This window comes from Argiope bruennichi, chromosome 11, assembly GCF_947563725.1.
Source record: "Argiope bruennichi chromosome 11, qqArgBrue1.1, whole genome shotgun sequence".
NCBI classification, from domain to species: Eukaryota; Metazoa; Arthropoda; class Arachnida; order Araneae; family Araneidae; genus Argiope; species Argiope bruennichi.
Window position 1 is genome coordinate 104,147,420 of NC_079161.1, and position 18,741 is coordinate 104,166,160.

The window sequence follows — 18,741 nt, forward strand, 5'->3', positions numbered from 1 at the left end:
AAAATTGATTTACATATATATAGAAGAAATTAAATTTTAAATAATTGCCTATAAAATATCAAATTAAACCATCATAAAAATAATTTTAAGTATATTTGTGCAAATATAGAATTTAATTGTATTAAGATCGTTTTACAATTAAATAAAATCCGCCGCCTTGGCAATAATTAACCTTCAACATTTAACTGAAACAAGTTTTTTATAATCTTACATTATTCCGCCTTGAATATTTAAAATCAGAAAGAATATAAAATAAATCGTTTGATTTTACTTCTATACTTTTTCCTAAGCAGCTCTCAAACTGCCTTATTCATACAAAGATCGCATTTAATATTTAAATTAGCATTTATATGATAAATATGGAACACTATTTCGATGGAAAATGTTTTTAACATAGATAAAAGTGCTTTATGCCAGTAACATTAAGATGTGACTTAAAGATTCAATTATTTATATGCAATTAACTATTCATGGTCATTTCAGTGACCACATTAATGGCATGATATTAATTCAGATGTATTTTATTTTGGGGATTATTTAAAAAATTTGAATGATAAGAAAAAAAAATCCGATAATTGATACAGCATAGAAAAATTATACAAAAAAGGAAACACTAGGAAACTAGTAAAAAAGAAATTTTTTTTACTACTTTAAGCGATAGAGTGTCTAAAGACTTACCCTTTGAAAAATTGGTGTATAAAATATTTTTTCCGAAGTCTTTTTTTATAAAAAAAGTTTATATTGCCTTTTGCAACATGGGCTGGATTATCAAATAAACAAGCCAGGTAACTACTTAAGATCCCACGACTTTGAGGAGGGCTTAATTCGAAGTTATTTATATGTGGTACTTTCAGCATGCATGAGAAACCGCATGCTTTTAATTGATTTACATTATCACGCATTCGAATTTACTAAAATTAAAATCAAGAACCATTTAAATTACAAGCTATTAATTTTAAGATTTGTTTTGGTGTTTTCAAAGTTAACAACTGACCAGGGCAACATAATCTTTTAATAAATTGTTTGGTAGTAGTCACGTGTCAACCACATGTTAGTAGTGCTGACAAATTTTGCATTAAAATATAATTATATTATATAAACAAAAATGTTATAATTATTTTAAACACATTTTTTTTATACAAGCGTTATTGAATCCATTTATCTTGAAGATGGCCTCAATTAAATGTTTTTATTTCATTTAGTTTTAATAATTGTTATTAAAAAACCGAGTGTTAAAAATTTAAACAGGATTAATATATTTTATTTACTTCAAAAATTGAAGTAAACAGGACTCCGAAACTTATACTGCCTAAGGTCCCTCTTACGACTCAAAAGCTTTTCAATTAGCTTGAATTTAGATTTAAATAAAACTTATATTAGGTATATATATATATCTTGGGGTAAATGATTAGTCATTTTCACATTACTTTTTCATTGTTTTAATCTGCCTGTGGAATTTCATTGAAATTACCGATATAGATATTCAGAAAAAAATGGCAATTATACTTAACTAAATGAGCACATGAAAAGTTTATTTTAATATTCAAAATGTCGACTATTACAAAGCGATATATATTGGATTGGATAAATTGTATCAAAATAATAAGCTAGCAACCTGCTTAGAATGAGAACTAAACACCTACTTAGAAGAAAGATAAGCATGCGAAGACAATTTATCTTTTTGCTTATCAGTACAGGAAGTGAGAAAATTTTAAATAAGCCATGTGGTGAGCAGCAGGACTGGAAAAAATAAGAATTGTTTAGAACTTTAGCAAACCATTGTCAAAGAAAATGGCGGAAAATTTCTTTCTCGTGTATTTTATCAATTAATATGTATTTCAACTTAAATCACACAAAAATTGTCCAATTTGTCTGCAAAAATTACTCGTAAACGTAAACTAGACTGATTGACTCAAAATGCAAATAAGGGATTTCATAGATATTCTAATCGATATACAGCTCTCTGACTCTTGCTGTTAGAATACTTCGGATACTAGATTTTTTTAAAAAGAATTTTAACGATCATAAAAGGATAAAACAACTTTTATGTGATTTTTTGAGAATCTATGATAGAAGATGAATCTAAATACAGATACACCTTAATAAACTAATATACGATGAACTGACACAGAAATTTATGAAAGAAAGTCCAATAAATAGTAGAAATGAAAAAATTCAAATACTATTGCAAAAAAATGTGAGAAGCCAAATTAAAATGAAATGTTGTTTAATACAGAAAATGAAAAGAATAAACAATGCAAAAATAATAAACTCACAATGATAAGTGATAAAAGAAGAAATATTTGCCTTCCAATCAGATTTTGGAGAATTATCTACTCACATGCAAATGAGGAATAATATGCTTTTCAGCGATTAAAATAGTTTCTTTTTTACCATCCTCTAAATCAATCCAATAACCATTGTCCCAACAATATAAAATAACGCCATTGCATGACGGATGGTGAAACCGCTTCCTTCATGCTGCTGTTGGTCTCTCCTGGACACTTATTCTATTTTCTATGGATGTTTGAAATAATTCATATTATTGCTGTGGTGAATTAAAATTCAGAAATCAGCAAATAAGTATAATTGAATTCTAAAACATTAATTATGTAAATGATTTATTATTTTATGATAATTATCACAACGAACCGTATTTGGGGATCATCTTGAACGGCTGAAACGTTGACTTTCTCTACAGCTAAATTATTAATACAAATTGAATAACAATTCGTTTGATACCCGATAAGATAAAAATTTCGAATTTAGCGAAAGCTGAAATTTATGAAAAAATTAATAACATATTTGGGAAGCATATTTTTAAAATAAATATTTTAATATGAAATGTATCGTAGGACGACCCAAAAAGTTTAAATTCATATTTCCTAGTCACTATAAATGGGAAAAGTTTAAATTAATGCATTCTTAAACAAAAATTTAAAAAATGAAATTTATATTTTCCAAAAACAAGCCATTTAAATATTCGAAAAAAATGAAGAATTTCAGGGCATTTTACTACTTTCTCTTCAAATTTGTTCCTATATTTTATTCAGTTCTGTAATACCTAAAAAACTGGCACTTCTATGTCACAAATAAAATTATTCCTTTACTCTAAATTCCTTCTTATTGCGCAAATCACTTACGAAGAATGCTACATTTAGATAATGTTCATAAATTTTAGAAATTATGAAATATATTCTAAATACGTGCCTTATATAAAATCTCATCTGATCAAACTTATATAAGTTTTTACGAATCCAGAAGCAGGCAAAACGGAAACAAATCAACTTCAGGTATTTTTTTAAATAGTAGTAATAGTTCAATATTAGAAAGGGCGATTGCTTTGAATTCACTCTAATTTCGTTTCTTCCTTTTCCTTATTGGCGTTCCACTCTTGTGTTGATTTTTTATAATGTCTATGTAATTATTAAATGTTTAGGTTTCCAGACATCACTCACAAAGGAGAAGCATTTTTCTGTCTGTGATGATTATCTTTAGTTTTCCCGAATAGTGTTTGACATTAAGTGATTCTGTTCAATCAACTTGCAAAATCAATTCTTCAATGTCCAAAAAAATGTTGAGTGTCCTATATTTGGTCATCAGAGAGACTTGCTGCAAATGAACTCCCTAAAAATGCGAATGTTAGTTTGAAGACAAATTTGAGTTAGGAAGGAAGGTCAACGACAGTCAAAAGCGAGTTTTTATGTTGTTTATAAATCACTAATACAAAAAGTAAATAATAAAAAAATGACAAAAAATTTTGAATAGATAGAGTGATTAAATTAAATTTGTGTTTCAAACTTGTATTTTGTTTTAAAACAGCATCACCTTTTCTTCTGAAGACTGAAATTTGAATTACTGAACTTTATACCGATGATTTCTTTTTTCTATGCTTCAAATGACGTATATACAAAGCTTAAACGAAATACATCAACGGTCTTTACGTAAACCTGAGCTACGACAAATTAATTATACCACCTTGTATTTTATTAGAAATACTCAACAGGATTTCCAATCTCTAATAAAAGTAATCTTATAATTATACTGATGTTTAATATTTATATGAAGACAACTTGCTATTGAGGCTGAATTTTTGTGAAAAATAATCATATGGATTGTCGAGAAGTTGGATGTAAACAGGCATTATATTTCAATAGCTGGTATTATGCTATAATTATTTCATTTGTTTAAAGCCTCTTTATTACATAATTTCTATTCAAAATTTCCAGAAAGATCATACAGAATGCGGTTCACATGATTTGATTATTCATATTTTATTTATGGACCAAAATAATAGGATATGATAGAACAGAAAATCGCATATCAAAAAATAAATGAATAATTAATTGTCACTTCCTCCTGTAAGAGGTATATGAAACGCAACTGCAAACGTTGAAATTTCGACCATGAGATAATAAAATTTAGATTTGCAGACCTTCTTGAGCTAATTGAGACTTGAGAATAGAAAATGAGAAAACTTCTCAAATTATTCTTTTTTTTTTTTTTTTTTTTTTTTTTTTTTTTTTTTTGTCTGTTCGTATGCACGTGCATGAAAAAAATCAAAATTGCAACAATCAAGATATTAAAAATGTGGCAAGCGTCTTATGAGAAAATATATTTTCGTTTTTCTCTTGATAATTGAAAGAAGCTCTAAGAGTTTCTGAAGAACTGTTTTCTTAAAACTATGACATTTCGGAAATTTCTCCTCATTATAGCTTATCAGTTGTTACTGGTTCTTATTTATCACAAATTTATTTTGCATGAAAAAGTTTCATGTCTAATATTTTTACAAGGTTTTAGGAAGAAAAAGTTAAAAAAAATATTTTGAAATATCCAAAATTAAAATTAAAATAATTTTAAATTTCAAATTATTTCTTATGCATCGCGTTACATTGAAACTCATTTTATCTAAGACTTTGTAATTCCTACAATATAGGTTTCATTCATTGAGGTTCATTTCGAAATTACTTTTTATATTTATTTTGTTTATTAATATCATTTTTATTCCAGCCATTTTTGTTTATTAATATCTTTTTTTTATTTTTATTGACAGCCATTCATACTATTTGAACTTTTTCCTTATGGATAGCGTCAGCAAAAAATTCAATTCCGAGATCAGAACTGCTACTTTTGCCAACAAAATATCATAATTGTAACCTCTTTAGCATCTGACCTTTTGATAAAAAATGAATTAAGTTATTTTTTTTGGTGAGAGGGAAGTAAGTGAGAGGAGAGTAGGTCTGGAATGACCAGTGACTATTTGAAAGGATTTAATTTAAATTATCTGCCCGTTTCCAAAGGTTACTTTGAAATTCCATCTATCCTTGATAGATTTTGAAGATTATTTAATGCCCAATTACTGTCTAAGCAATATAATCATGATAAAAAAAAATTTCAATTTTAGAAAACATTTTAATTTATTTTTAATTATAAGATAAAGAGAAAACAAAAACTCTCACTCTCTTTATCGAAATGTAGTCGTCATAATAAAATATACTCTGAGAGGCTAATGTATGTTTTATTAAATATATGCATCAAAGAGAAGCTTCTATCATTTCTTAAAATGGATAATTTCATGCAATTTTATCAGTAAAACTTTAATAGCTAAAAGACAGCTCATTAATTAAAGAAGTCGAAATCTTCGGTTCATGCGCATGCCATTACGCAACTTCTAAGGAAAGGAAATAAGTGGTTATAATTTATTTCTTTCAAATGCGACATTACATCATTTATATTTTAATCATTGCTATTAAGAAGTCATTGCTGTACTTCATTTGCCTTGAATTACCTTTATTCATCATTCTATACCATATTATTTGTCACAAAACCAGAACAATAATACCGAATCCAATTCTTGACGAAACAACACTCCAACTTTATAATAAATTTTCTGTGCCAACAACAACATGACTACTATAAACTTTGTTTGAAAATGGCAGATTGTTGGATATTGATTTGAAAATGTACTTTAAAAAATTATTCCATTCATATCAAATATTTAATTTGTCTACGCAGCAGTTTTCCTCAAAATTTATCCTCATTCCAGGAATAGAATGGGAAGGAGGAAATTTCTAATTTCAGTGAATGGAATAAAATGAAGGGTGCCAAATGATTCCAGTTTAAAATTCAATATGGGTGATGATTGTATCAAATTTTCTGACTCATTAAAAATATGTATGCCTATTTTCAAGTTTTTAGCATGTTAGATACATGCTACACATGCATCATAAATAGCATGTACTTTGGATATATACTTATTTTTTTACAGAAGACTATTTTTGAAAGTAAGTTTTTATTTATACTCTTTTATCGGAAGGAATACAATACGAAGAATTGAATTTCACGTACGATTCTGGTCAATCAATATTTACGAATGGATCACTCTCTTCGAAATTTCAGTTATCTCTCCGGAACACTGTTTATGCTATCGATTCAAATGATAACATTTGCGTGGCAACCGTTTCAGTCGATTTGTTTGAAACTATTCCTTGGTGAGAAGTCAAAAGGTGGCGAAACATGAAAATGAATTTTGAAGGCAAATTCATAAGTTATTGAGCTACATGTGAAATCCAGAGCCAGTTGGCTTTCCTAAATAGTACTTCACAACATGATAGAAATAATAAATAACTTCTTGATAAATAGGAATCTGTGTGCATAGATTTCGCATGCATCTGAAGAGATATGCGCTTTGAAATGTACCTATGAAATGAATTCATGAAATATTCAGCATAATTCATAAAATTAAAAAAAAATGTTTTCAAAATATCATAAAGGCGCATCTTATGTATTTATGTCAAAAATTAAACTTTGCACTTTCCAAAGAAAAACGATTAGGAACTTCTATCTCAGTTGTTGAGATAAATTATAAAAAAGGCAATAGCTTTCAAAGATTCAGATTTTCTAAAAAAAATGAAAGTAGTAAATTAATTACAAGTTTTTTCAAGCAGAAAAAAAAATATGAATTTTAAATAAATTTTTTATAGTTAGATGAAAATATCGAATTTTAGTATATGAAAAGATAAAACTTATTGAGACTAAGTGGTTTACTTTAAGATATAATTTACTTTAAGATAGTATATATATATAATTCACGAGAAAAAGTTATTGAAAAGGAATTAAAAACATTCTCATATATTACAGTTAAGAAAAAAATACTAGTCTCTATATGGTGCTTAATTTAAAGCTCAACAAGAAGAGATGCATTATAAAACTTGCTTTAAAAGTGCAGCATAAATTTTGAACTTATACTGCATATTTTTCATATTTTCGTAGGTATTTATTCATTTCAGTTAGTTTTGTGCACTTTAAGGATCGACTTATAAATTTATTTTATTACTTACAATCATGAATTGATAAAGCAAAGAACTTAATTCGAATAAATTCTGTTATTTAATATTTATCTATTTGATAAATTCATTTCACTGAAAGTTAGCTTTATATAATTTATTTCATACAAATTTCTTCAGTTTAGGGATGTTTCTATTTTGAATGAGGCAAAGGAAGCTTATATAAGTTGTAGAGGAAATAAAGAGCAAAAATTGACGATCTTTGAGATATATTTGATGTTTTTTTGTAGGTGCTTGCCGTAGAAAATCCCTTTCCGTACAATATATATAAGAAAAAAGGTTTGGGTTAGAAAAAATAACAGTCACCTATTATTTCCCATACTAAGGAATCTTTACTGTTTTTTTTTTTTTCTCTTGTATTTTTCTTTTTGAAATAACGATGAACATTTTGATAAATCAATGTTTTATAACGAGATTTTTCTGGGCTTAAAAAGCAAATCAACTTCTTCTTTTAAAAAAAGAATCCTTTTACTTCGCTTTGTCGCAATGATCAGTAACTTTCAACAAAAGATTGAACGGCAAAAATAAAACCGTTACTTTTCCCTTCAAAGTATACAAATATTTCCATCCCATGAAAGAAAAAATAAGAAGAAACAAGCTTTCTTTCTGCTCCACAATCTTGTCAAACGATATGCCTTTCGTAGAACTATTCTTTCCTTTCAGCAGACGATTCCTTTCCACCTGCACTGCTGGGATCGAGGCTGCTCCATCCGCCACACCGCCCCCAACTGCTCACGTCTCTTCCTCCACCTATCCCGATCGTTTGGTAGAAGAGCGCTTACACGCTCGTGAATCACACGCTCAAACCCCCGTGTGCGTGAGTGTGCGGGCGCACCCGCCAGTGGTGGTCCACCCCTTCTTTTTGTCATCTAGTATCACTTCATTATCGTTTGCAAGTGCACTACAGATTAGTATGTTCGCATCGACTTTATTCTCAAGTACATTTTTCGACAATGAAAGAATCTCAAGTGGTGTGTGGCTCACCTAAACTTGCGTTTATTTATCGTCTGCAAATTGGATTGCTTTTTGGTATGCTGAATCCCTTATTAGGACTTTTTAAAATATCAGTATCGTTTGCTCAAATCATTTATGTGAATCATTTAATTGATATCTTTTTCTAAATTTGAATCCAAAATTAAAGATCTGAAGCAAAACAAGCGATAAAACAGGTACCTTTTTATGCTTGTGAAAAAAGCGAAATTGATGATTTGTTTAGGAATTTTGAAACAAGGATATTACCGATATCCAGGATCATCTCTTTTTGCATAGTGAATAGTGTTCTATAATAGTTAGCCCTCGGATTGAGTTAAAGAAACATTCTGTCTAATTGGAGAATCGTTGGTGATCTTAGGGAAAAAAAAAAAAAAAAAAAGAGAGAGAGAAAGATAAAAGAGTACACCGTGAGGTGTTTGGATATAAGCATATTCGTCTTATAAATATAATATTCGTACCTTAGATTTCAAAAAGTATATTATTAGAAATTGTATGATCTTGTTAGATGAGATATCTCATTTTTTTTAAATTTCAATTTCAACTTATGAAAATATAAGAATTGCTTGTGATATCTAGTTTAACTATTAAAAGCAGAAAACTGAAATATTAGTTATATATCATTGTTGAAATCTAATTGAAATTTTAAATAATACTGAAATCTACTGACTGATATTTTACTGAACGTTTCTGAAATATTGATTAAAAAATTCTAATGAAATTTCTGTTTTGAATAAATGATATTAGAGTTGATTGATGTTAGTATATACGTATATCAAAGTAGCTCAGAAATGTTATGAATGATATTTACATTTTAAAATATTAAAAAATTGTTGATACAAGAATGTGTTGAAAAGTTTTTGCAAAAACAAACTTAGAGCTTTTCTACTCAAAGTAAAGTCCCAGAACAGAAATTTACTTAAAAATACTGAAAAGGAACAACGATCCATTTTCGACAAAAAGTCATATCGAAAACCATAGAAATACTTAGCAAAGTCATTAGCCCAATATTAGCTTTGAATCAATGAATTTGTAATACTTGGGAAAGATATGTTCTAGAATATTTAGCATTCGTGCTTATCGAAATAGTCCATGTATTTGTGCGGAAGGTAAGGAGAGCCATAATATGTCACAAAAATAACGGAAAAAACAGATTTTGAAAATTATAGATAGACAGATCTTACAAGGAAATTAGAAGTTTGAGATATAATTTCCCTCTTCGACTGTGTTCTAATTGTGTTAGTCTCTCTATCGTGTAACTCTGCCAAACCTGAAACGCTAATACCCATTGCCAGATCTCAAGAACTCTCTTTTTGATCAGATAAGGGCGGTAATTTCACCAAGCTTTCCAGATGATGCCGTGGTACAGGGGTCCGAGCGGCTCGGCCCAGGACCTTATCGAGCTCCAGAAAGAGGACTCGACCCCTCCAGCCGAAGTGAGCAAACTGCGAAGAGTGCTCACTTACCACGCAAAGCGAAGGAAGAAGAAAGCTCATCACGTCGGAGGATTCTGCCTCCATTCGGTGCTCAAGGAACCCCTCTGTCTCGTGAACTCGGTACCCCTCAACTTCGAATTTGGAAGGTAAGATATAGAAACCTGAATTTTACTTAGTGGAAGGAATCACTTCCCAACTCTTTGGTGTGAAATTCTTAATTTTAATTGATAACTTCCAAATTGTAAAGGAGAGATTTAAGAATAAAATTTACATTCTTTTATTTAAATGCTTGGTTTGAAAAAAAAATGAAAATTCTGTAGGCACTCGTTAGTTCTAAAACAAATGAGGGACTTCGATATATGAACGTTTTATTTCGTGATTTTCATTACGAACATATAAAAAAGAATTAATTTTTTAAAACTATACTATTGCTAAGGTTTATTAACCAATTCTAATAAAGATTTTATGTTTTGGAATTTGCTTCTTTCATTCATCATAATACTAAGAATTAAATATTTATTCATTAAAATTTCGAAATATCGATGCGGAATCTCAGATTTATAAAACAAATTTATATTTTTAATGGAAAAGTTGTTATAAGCATTTAAATAAATATCATCAAAACATCGCCAAAAATTTACTAAATTAATGAATTTATGAAGGATATTTTTATGTCGAATCTTTAAATTTTTTGAAGTAGAGATTCTGGATTTCTCTGCACAATATATCAATGTTTTATTTATTTATTTTTTTGTTTCAATGATTTCAAGAAGAAAAGTTATTACGTTTATTGTAGCGAATTATTAGGGATTATTCAAAGTTCACATTGCTGTCAAACAAGAGATTAATTCTAAATTAACTGTAAGAGAATGTCGTAAACTGTAAGATATTTTTTTAATGTATTATTATGAAATTTTCATTCTGAATATTTGAATTTTCAGGAAGCAATAATTCTATCCTCCCGCCTCCCCCCAAAAAATCGAAATTTGATTTTCCTCTACATGATAGAATTTTTTTTTAATGTTATGTTATTTCATGGCATTTTTCATGTTTCCAAAAGAGCTAGAAAATTAAATTTTAAAAAATATTATTCACTCATTTCTCAAAATTTTGAAAAATAAATTATATTCTTATTATTTCAGAAAAATTAAATTTTAGATTTTCATTGAATGTGAGTCTTGTTTGTAAATTCATAATACGAATGAAAAGATTAGGAAATGTGATTAAACGGGAATCTGTATCTCTAGGAAATTTCAGAACAGCCAAATGGTTTAATTTCGTTAAAGAAATTGTTGGAATTTTCGATTATAAAAGAATTTAAATGAAAATATTCATACTGACAAATTAATTTGTATCTTCAAAGTAATCATTTACTCTTGTAAGATTTAAGAAATCGTGTTTATGTTTGATGTTTAATCTTACTTTCTTAATGTCAATTTTATGCAAAAGAGATGAAAATACTGAATCATTGATTCATTTCACAGAAAATAAATATATCTCAAATCAATATATTATCTCTATTAATTATAGAATAAGTGAAAGTTTAATTTAAATTTGATTTTTTCATCTTTTAATATTAATTTCTTTTAGCTAGAACTATTTAATTATGATCCTAATAAGTATAATTAGGATTATGATCCTAATAAGTGTTATTAGGATTATGATCCTAATAAGTATTATTAGGATCATACTTAAATAAACGAAAACATTTTATCAATGCAGCAAGAATTGATGATAAAGAGAAATTTAGTTTCAACTTGTATAAAATATGACATTTATAATTCTATTTGAATATTTTGATGTTTATAAGCGTTTTCAATAGAATAATAAGTAAAATTTCATTTCCACAGAAAGCAATATCTAATAGGATTTTTTTATAATAAGAATTTTGTTATTAAAGCAATTATTTGAAAAAAATTATATATTTTATACTTTCATGAATTACTTACTTCATGATATGATTGATTTTGTAGGTTTGATTCCAAAGAGATTAAATTCAGAATTTTTGGATTTCTTGACAATTTTGATTTTGTTTAAATAGTAATATCAAAAGATATTTTACAGAAATATGTAAATAGTTTTACCTACATTTTTGGCTGGTATAAATCATGTAATTATGATTTATTTTTTTATAAAAAGATCAACTCTAAAATTTTATTACTAAATTAATTCTTTAAAATGAGTTACTCGATTTACACAGATTTTGAACTTAATATTCTTTATATTTAAAAAGGTATTCTTTAGTTCTATGTTATTTGAAAAACTTCATGTTCCTAGAAATTAGAGAAAACTAAAAAAATGAACAATAATATGAAGTCTTTTGTGTGTCTCAGCCAATTTTAGAAAGAGAAATTTACGGTTAATTGACTTAAAATGTAATCAATCATGTTTTTATATCTGAATATAAAGAAAGCCTGTGTAATAATTTTTTTCCACATAATATTTTCTAAATGTAATAAAATTTTGAAACAATAGTCTTATTTATCAGGAGGAAAAATTATTTCTCAAAGGCTAAAAAAGAGCATTTTATATTATATTTAATCAACACATTATTTACGCACAAAAATTTATTTTCAATATTCGTATTCACATATTATTAAATATTGGTTTTTAAAAAAATGCAATTATTTTATATTTATAACAAAAAAAGTGAAAATATATAATGCTTATTACTTTATTTGGTAATCATTAAGGATTTAGAAAATAATCAAGCAGTTATTATTAAGCACGGGATGCTAGAGAAAAAAACGCTTCACAGATTTTCTAAGAAATTCAAACCACTAAAGTGAAATTTAAATCTGTTTAAAAGGGAATTTTATTTATTTAAAAAATGAAAAATGTCGGATATAATGCGAAAGCCTATTTCAGTGATTTATTTTTTCATTTTAAGATTGATACATACTTTAAGAATGCTACTTTTCTTGTGAACATGAACTTAAATTCTTTTCATTAATTGTTTTTGGAATATGAAGAAAACGTAAGCAAAATTAAAAATAAAATAAACACCTTCAATTACTAAACATTATTTAGATATAAAAATTTGAAAATAAAAGCTAAACATACGGGATAAATATTTATTTCAACTGCTGATATTATTATTTATAATTTGTTTTATAATTATAAATATAAGTTGCCAGATATATTATAAATTCTTTAAAAAGACTATAATCGGAAAAGAGGAAAATGTATTTATAATACCCAACGCTGTTCAAAATAAAACATTAGAATAAAATGTATAGTCACAAATTTATTTATACAGACATTAATTGCTTTAGAAGCATAAAAGCTATTTCTTATATGTGAATTTTTATACGTATGCCACCTGTTTCGCAACAGAAAATTTGTGAGTCTCATTCTATCGATTACAGTGATGATATTCAGTCTCGCTTATTATTTCATTTCTGAATATTAATTTTAAATTAACTAATTTATTCAAAAATTAAACCATAAACAGTTATTAGCTTACCAATAAATAATCACTTTCAAAGAATCTGTACTTTTAAATTATCTCGATACTTCACATGCCAATTTATGGTTAGTTTCTCCAATATTAATGGATTGGAAATCATTATTTGAATATAACAATGCCCAACTTTTTCTGCATTAAAAATGAGCCACATGAAATACATTTATGTGATTTTTATAACAGCAATCAATTCTTAGACTTTCGTGGCATAACTATTTTCATTTATTAAAGAAATATTTTGCAGTCTGTAATTGCAAATAAATAAGATTTTTTTTTTCATTCTGTCCTCACCTCATTAGTGGTAATGTAGTTATGAATTGTTAAATATTTAGTGTTGCTCATATCTAGTTAAGATAATTGATAATTATGGAAAGTCTGGAAATCTAATGTTTTGCAAAAGAGCGCTTGAATAAGATTTTTCTTAAATAGTAGAAAGTTTCATAGGCAACCATATTTATGATGAAATTGAAAGGTTGACAATTATTCAAAGAATTTATAAGTTATTTTTGCATATTCCTTTTATATGTAGTTCATTTTATGAAATTTTGTGAACTTAAAATGAAAATGGAAATATGAAATCAAAATTACTAGTGAAAAAATCGTTATACTACTTGAAATTCAAAATTTTGATGTTTTTCAATATTTTTTATTTCTTTATTTTTTTTATTCAAAGATTTTGATGTTTAAGGATATTCTCAAAAGATAATCGCAAATAGTTCAAATTTCTTTTTAAAAAGATCTAATTATAAAGCATTCTGAACCTTATAGGAAATTTGCCAAATCTAGAGACTTTTATTTTTCTCGTATTTCAAATAAGATGTATTGAGTTAGAAAGTAAATGAAAGAAAATTCGCTTTATTTACGAATAAAATTTACAAGATTGTTAATTCCAGTGAAGATATCAATTTTATTTCATCACTGGATTTTGTATACATTTATTGGAAAGAGAAGTATCATATCGTAAACGTTTGTATGATACCATGTGTACTTAATCCTTTTACAATTTAAATGAAACAATTATATTTGGAAGCTATATATGGATTCAAACAACCTCCTTTAGAATATAAATTGAAATGTTAGTAATATTTTAAAATTAGATAACTCAAGGAGGATCTGAAATTGCAGATTTTTTTTTCCATTCATAAATAACTTTATAAGTTTTGCATAGAAAGGTCAAATCAATGTAATAAAATAATTATCTTTCTAAAAAGATATTCTTCCAAACATATAAAAAAAATGTCATAGAGAAGAAGGTAGACTGAAAAAATCTGAATAAATTATTAGATCCTTGCGAAAAAATGGAGACGGAAAATACACGATAATTAAAAAAATATATATTTATTTAATGTTTTTTGTTAAGTTAAGAGAGAAGGAGAATCTCGCCTTTATTCTTATAAATTATGACATGAAACTAATGTAAACTTACATCTATGGGAAGAAATTTAATTTAAATAAATCAGCAAATTTAAACTTGAAAACAATTATTTCTGCTCATTGTGTAACATAAAGCATCATTATAAGAAACATAAATATTTCAAATTTCTATTCAAAAATAAAATAACCATCGAGGCTAAAAAATACCAGTTACCATCATTGGTTTCAAGAGATGGAAAAAGGAGAATGATTTGATAGTTTAGTTGAATTCTTGATTTACGATGGATGGCCGTAAACGTTTCTCGTGCTATTCACTTTCAAATGACATCGTTCATAGTAAATGGCTTGTACTGAACAGTTTAAAGATAAAATGACATTAATTTTTGGATTATGGAATAAATTTTATTTTTCTTCAGATGAATGCGGTTCTGCAGTTGTCATAAAATGCTAGTAAGTTCAATGAATATTGTTCTAAATAATGTTAAAAGTTTATTTTAACGAAATTTATTTTGAATTATTTTCTCTATTCTATAAACAACAAGGAGGGTTATAGTGCACCATAAACACAGGATCTCATAAACTTCGAAAATTGTAGAAATATATTCCTAACAACTAATAACGATAATCAGAAAATTCAAAACTCCTGTATTTTGTGCCTTAAATTAAACCTCTCGATGGAAGAATGGCACTTTTATCAATCATCGTGCGATTCTAGCCGTAAGTGACTTCAAGCAAGGAACAATCCGTGAAAATGAATAAATTCCATGCATTGATTAATGTGTGCTTTTGTCCTAAAGTGCTATTAAAAGATGATTTCTGATTTAAATCACATTTCTAGAAAGATTGTTCATGAATGAGTATTCATTTGACTCAAATTTTTAGTCAAGAATTCCTTTATCTGGCCAGTTTCATTTTGTATATCTCATGCAATTTCATTCGTGAAAATATAAGAATGGAGAAAGTATTTTTAAATCTTGATTTCGAAAAAATCCGCATAAGCATCCCATACAGAAAGAATGGAATAAATAGTGATTTTTTAGTCTTAAAGATGATAAACAATAAGGGGTGAGAAAATAATGGAGAGATAACTCAAAAATTTGATCATATTTAAAATTAGCAAATTAACTGTTAGTACAGAATGTACAATCCTTTCTTCAGCGTGGTCTGCATAAAATAGCAATAAACATTATTACTGATCCATCAATCTGTACAATAGTCACATTACTTTGGAAGAATAATATAATAAAAGTCTTATGAAACTACCCAAGACAGTTTCTCTTTTTGTAGAACTCAATGTTCATTAAAGAGATTTATTATTTAAAACAAGCACTATTGCTTTTCATAAACCAAAATTAGGTTTCCCACTTTTTTCAATAGTACGGAAGCAGTAGAAAGCAAGATGAATGGTCTAAATGCTACATATCTTTAAACTGCATAAAAATTTTAATATATTTCAAGTCCTTTTATAGATATGTTATTTTTTTATTTGCAAATTACATTCCGAATAAAAAAAGACGCTAAAGAGAATCAGAAAAAAAAATATTATGCCAGATTTTTACAGCGTTTATGAATTTCTTTCTTTGGAGAAATTTGGGATATTTTTATTTAAAAAGAGATAAGATCAGTCTGATCTGTAAAGATGAGGCAAATATTCCTTCTCATTTCTATTTTCATTGAAAATTAATTTTAAATCTTATTCCTCTAATAAATTATTATTATATTAAAAATTGCGTTTTATTCTGCATTTACGGTCTAGCTTGGAAAATGAAATGAAATTTCAAAATTTCAGCCATCTTTTAAATAAATATTTGGGAGATATATATATTGAAAAATAATTTAACGTATACTTATCTTTAAAGCAACAGAATTACTTTAAAGCATTTTTGATTTTTGAACGATTGAACGATTACAATGCGTAATCGATATTAAAGATAATTTAAAATTTAGTCATCTTTTATGACAGAATAAAGATGAATTTAAAAAAAAATATTCTTATTTTTTTATTTCCAGAAAATACTAATTTTGCAATTTAATGCTTTTCTATTCAATTTGATGCAGACGTTTAAGGAACGTAATTAGTTTTACTTCAATTTATGCATATTTAAAAAAAATTATCATACAATTTTGCAAGGTTTAAGCATTTACACTTATGTTATGACGAACATTTCTTTAAATCTTTTTTAATCGAAAATATCGAAAAATCTTAATAATGTGTATTAACAATATTATTCGAAATGCTACATATGCTGCGATTCTTATTTTAATTTATCATTAAAATTTTACTCATTATATCAGGTATAATAAAATCAGGTTCTAGTATGATTTTCTTATGCATGCCTAATAAATTTTGGAATGTTCAAATGTCATATATTTTATCTTAAAAGGTGCACCTTATTTTATGTTGCTTTCCTTCTTTAAATAGAAAATAAAAGCTTCTGGCTAAATCACCCAAAATGAATTCTTTAAGCTCTTTCTCCTTCTGTGTTCAGTTGTTAAGAAATAATTATCTGGACTGTTCACATTTTAGTATTATTTTCCTATAAATTTAACAGTTATAACTTTCTTTTTGAGTAGGAAAATGATTTATTTTTAACCCCGCCAATCAAAAGCTCTTTTACAAATTCATAGTTACGCAGATTTGAAATTTGTTCTTTTAGAAACTATTCGATCTTGAACAATTCTTATTTATGTATTTAGTTTCATAAATAACTAACCTTAGAACGTTTAACGCTAAATGAACCTTTGTCTTAAGTCTTGTTTAATTTATGCTCATCGTGCAAAAAATTACAGTTATAGTTGTGTTATTGACCTCGCGTGTTGGCTGTTTACCAACTCAGATAAGCATTTTCATGAAAGTTGGAGAAGAAACATTTCCAGCAAAGTAAGAAGGATATGAAAAGGAACTTTTTGGTTAGTCTTCACTAAATTCTTTATTTTGTGCCAAAACAAAAGTTTATATGAGTTTCCATACCGTTATTATGGTACACAGTAACATATACATGTGAAAAAAGTTAGAATTAGAAAGTGTTTTGTTTAGAAATAAAACAACTTTGAAACATTATTTAAATATTTTTATTAAAATTTTTTTGAATATAAATACTTAATATTTAAATATTAAGATTTTAAAATATTATTAACTATAAAAATATAACAAACTCTTAGGTTTTCTTCGGCCACCATTTTCATATTCTCAGTTACAATTACAAAAATTAATTATAATAATAATAATGTTAAAGAAGCAGACTTTGGTCCTGCGTCTGAGAGTTACTGGAAATATTTAATGCGCCAGAAAGTCAAAAGTTTTCAGAATTGCTTGAAAAAGTATAGAATTGTTAATACGTTTGTCGATTATTGTTTTTTTTTCAGAAAACTGAAATGCAGTTATTTGTCATCTTCATTACTACCACAAAAAAGTGAATAAAAAAGTTGGAAGATATCATTTTACAATTTAAATAAACTAGTGCTTGTAGATATACCAAAAAGTAAAAGAAAAGCCATTTATAAATATCAAATGTAAAGCATCTAAATACTGCGTCTGTAATGATTGCAGAACAAATGATTAAATGCAAACAGTGTCTACTGTCTTAATAAATGAATATTTATATCAATAGATTTAAATGCAGTATACAAGAACTTTTTTAGTATAACCTAATTTGAAATACAAATTCTAAAATCATACAAATTTTAAATGTGTATCGTTGAGTAAAGATTAAAATCTTGAAGTTCTCTCATTTTTGCAATAATATAATTCGAAAATTGCGAAACTTGTTTTTTTAATCAAAAATGTTTTTGTTGTGGAAATATTGCCTTGCAATTAGTAAGTTATTTGTGAGATATTATTGAAAATAACATACATGAACATTAGGAACAGAAATCAAAATTTAATAACGGAACATAAAATAATGCCTGTATTACCTATGCCCTTCAACGAATATTCCTAAATTTATCTAATTTTTTATTGATTATTAATAAAGGAAAGGTTAACTATACGATTTATCATAATATTGTATGTATACGTGTGTATTTTAATCTGAAACAAAATCTGCGAATAGTTTAAGTGGTTTAAAAAATTCATTTATAATATTTCTGTAGCAAACTAATGAATTTTTAGTTTGTAGCTATTTTTAAC

At 26.7% G+C, this 18,741-nt stretch overlaps 1 protein-coding gene across 2 annotated transcripts in view; it reads left to right on the forward strand.

The window, feature by feature from the left end:
* LOC129957250 (GTPase-activating Rap/Ran-GAP domain-like protein 3) overlaps positions 1-18,741 on the forward strand; it is a 666,176-nt gene that overhangs the window by 221,024 nt on the left and 426,411 nt on the right. The window contains exon 1 of one of the 2 annotated variants that reach the window (XM_056069499.1): positions 9,129-9,918. The exons of the other annotated variant lie outside the window; for it this stretch is intronic. Within the exon in view, the coding sequence (XP_055925474.1) occupies positions 9,689-9,918 (230 nt within the window). The 5' untranslated portion in view covers positions 9,129-9,688. Of the gene's footprint in view, positions 1-9,128; positions 9,919-18,741 lie in introns of those variants that run through there. 2 annotated transcript variants of the gene reach the window in all.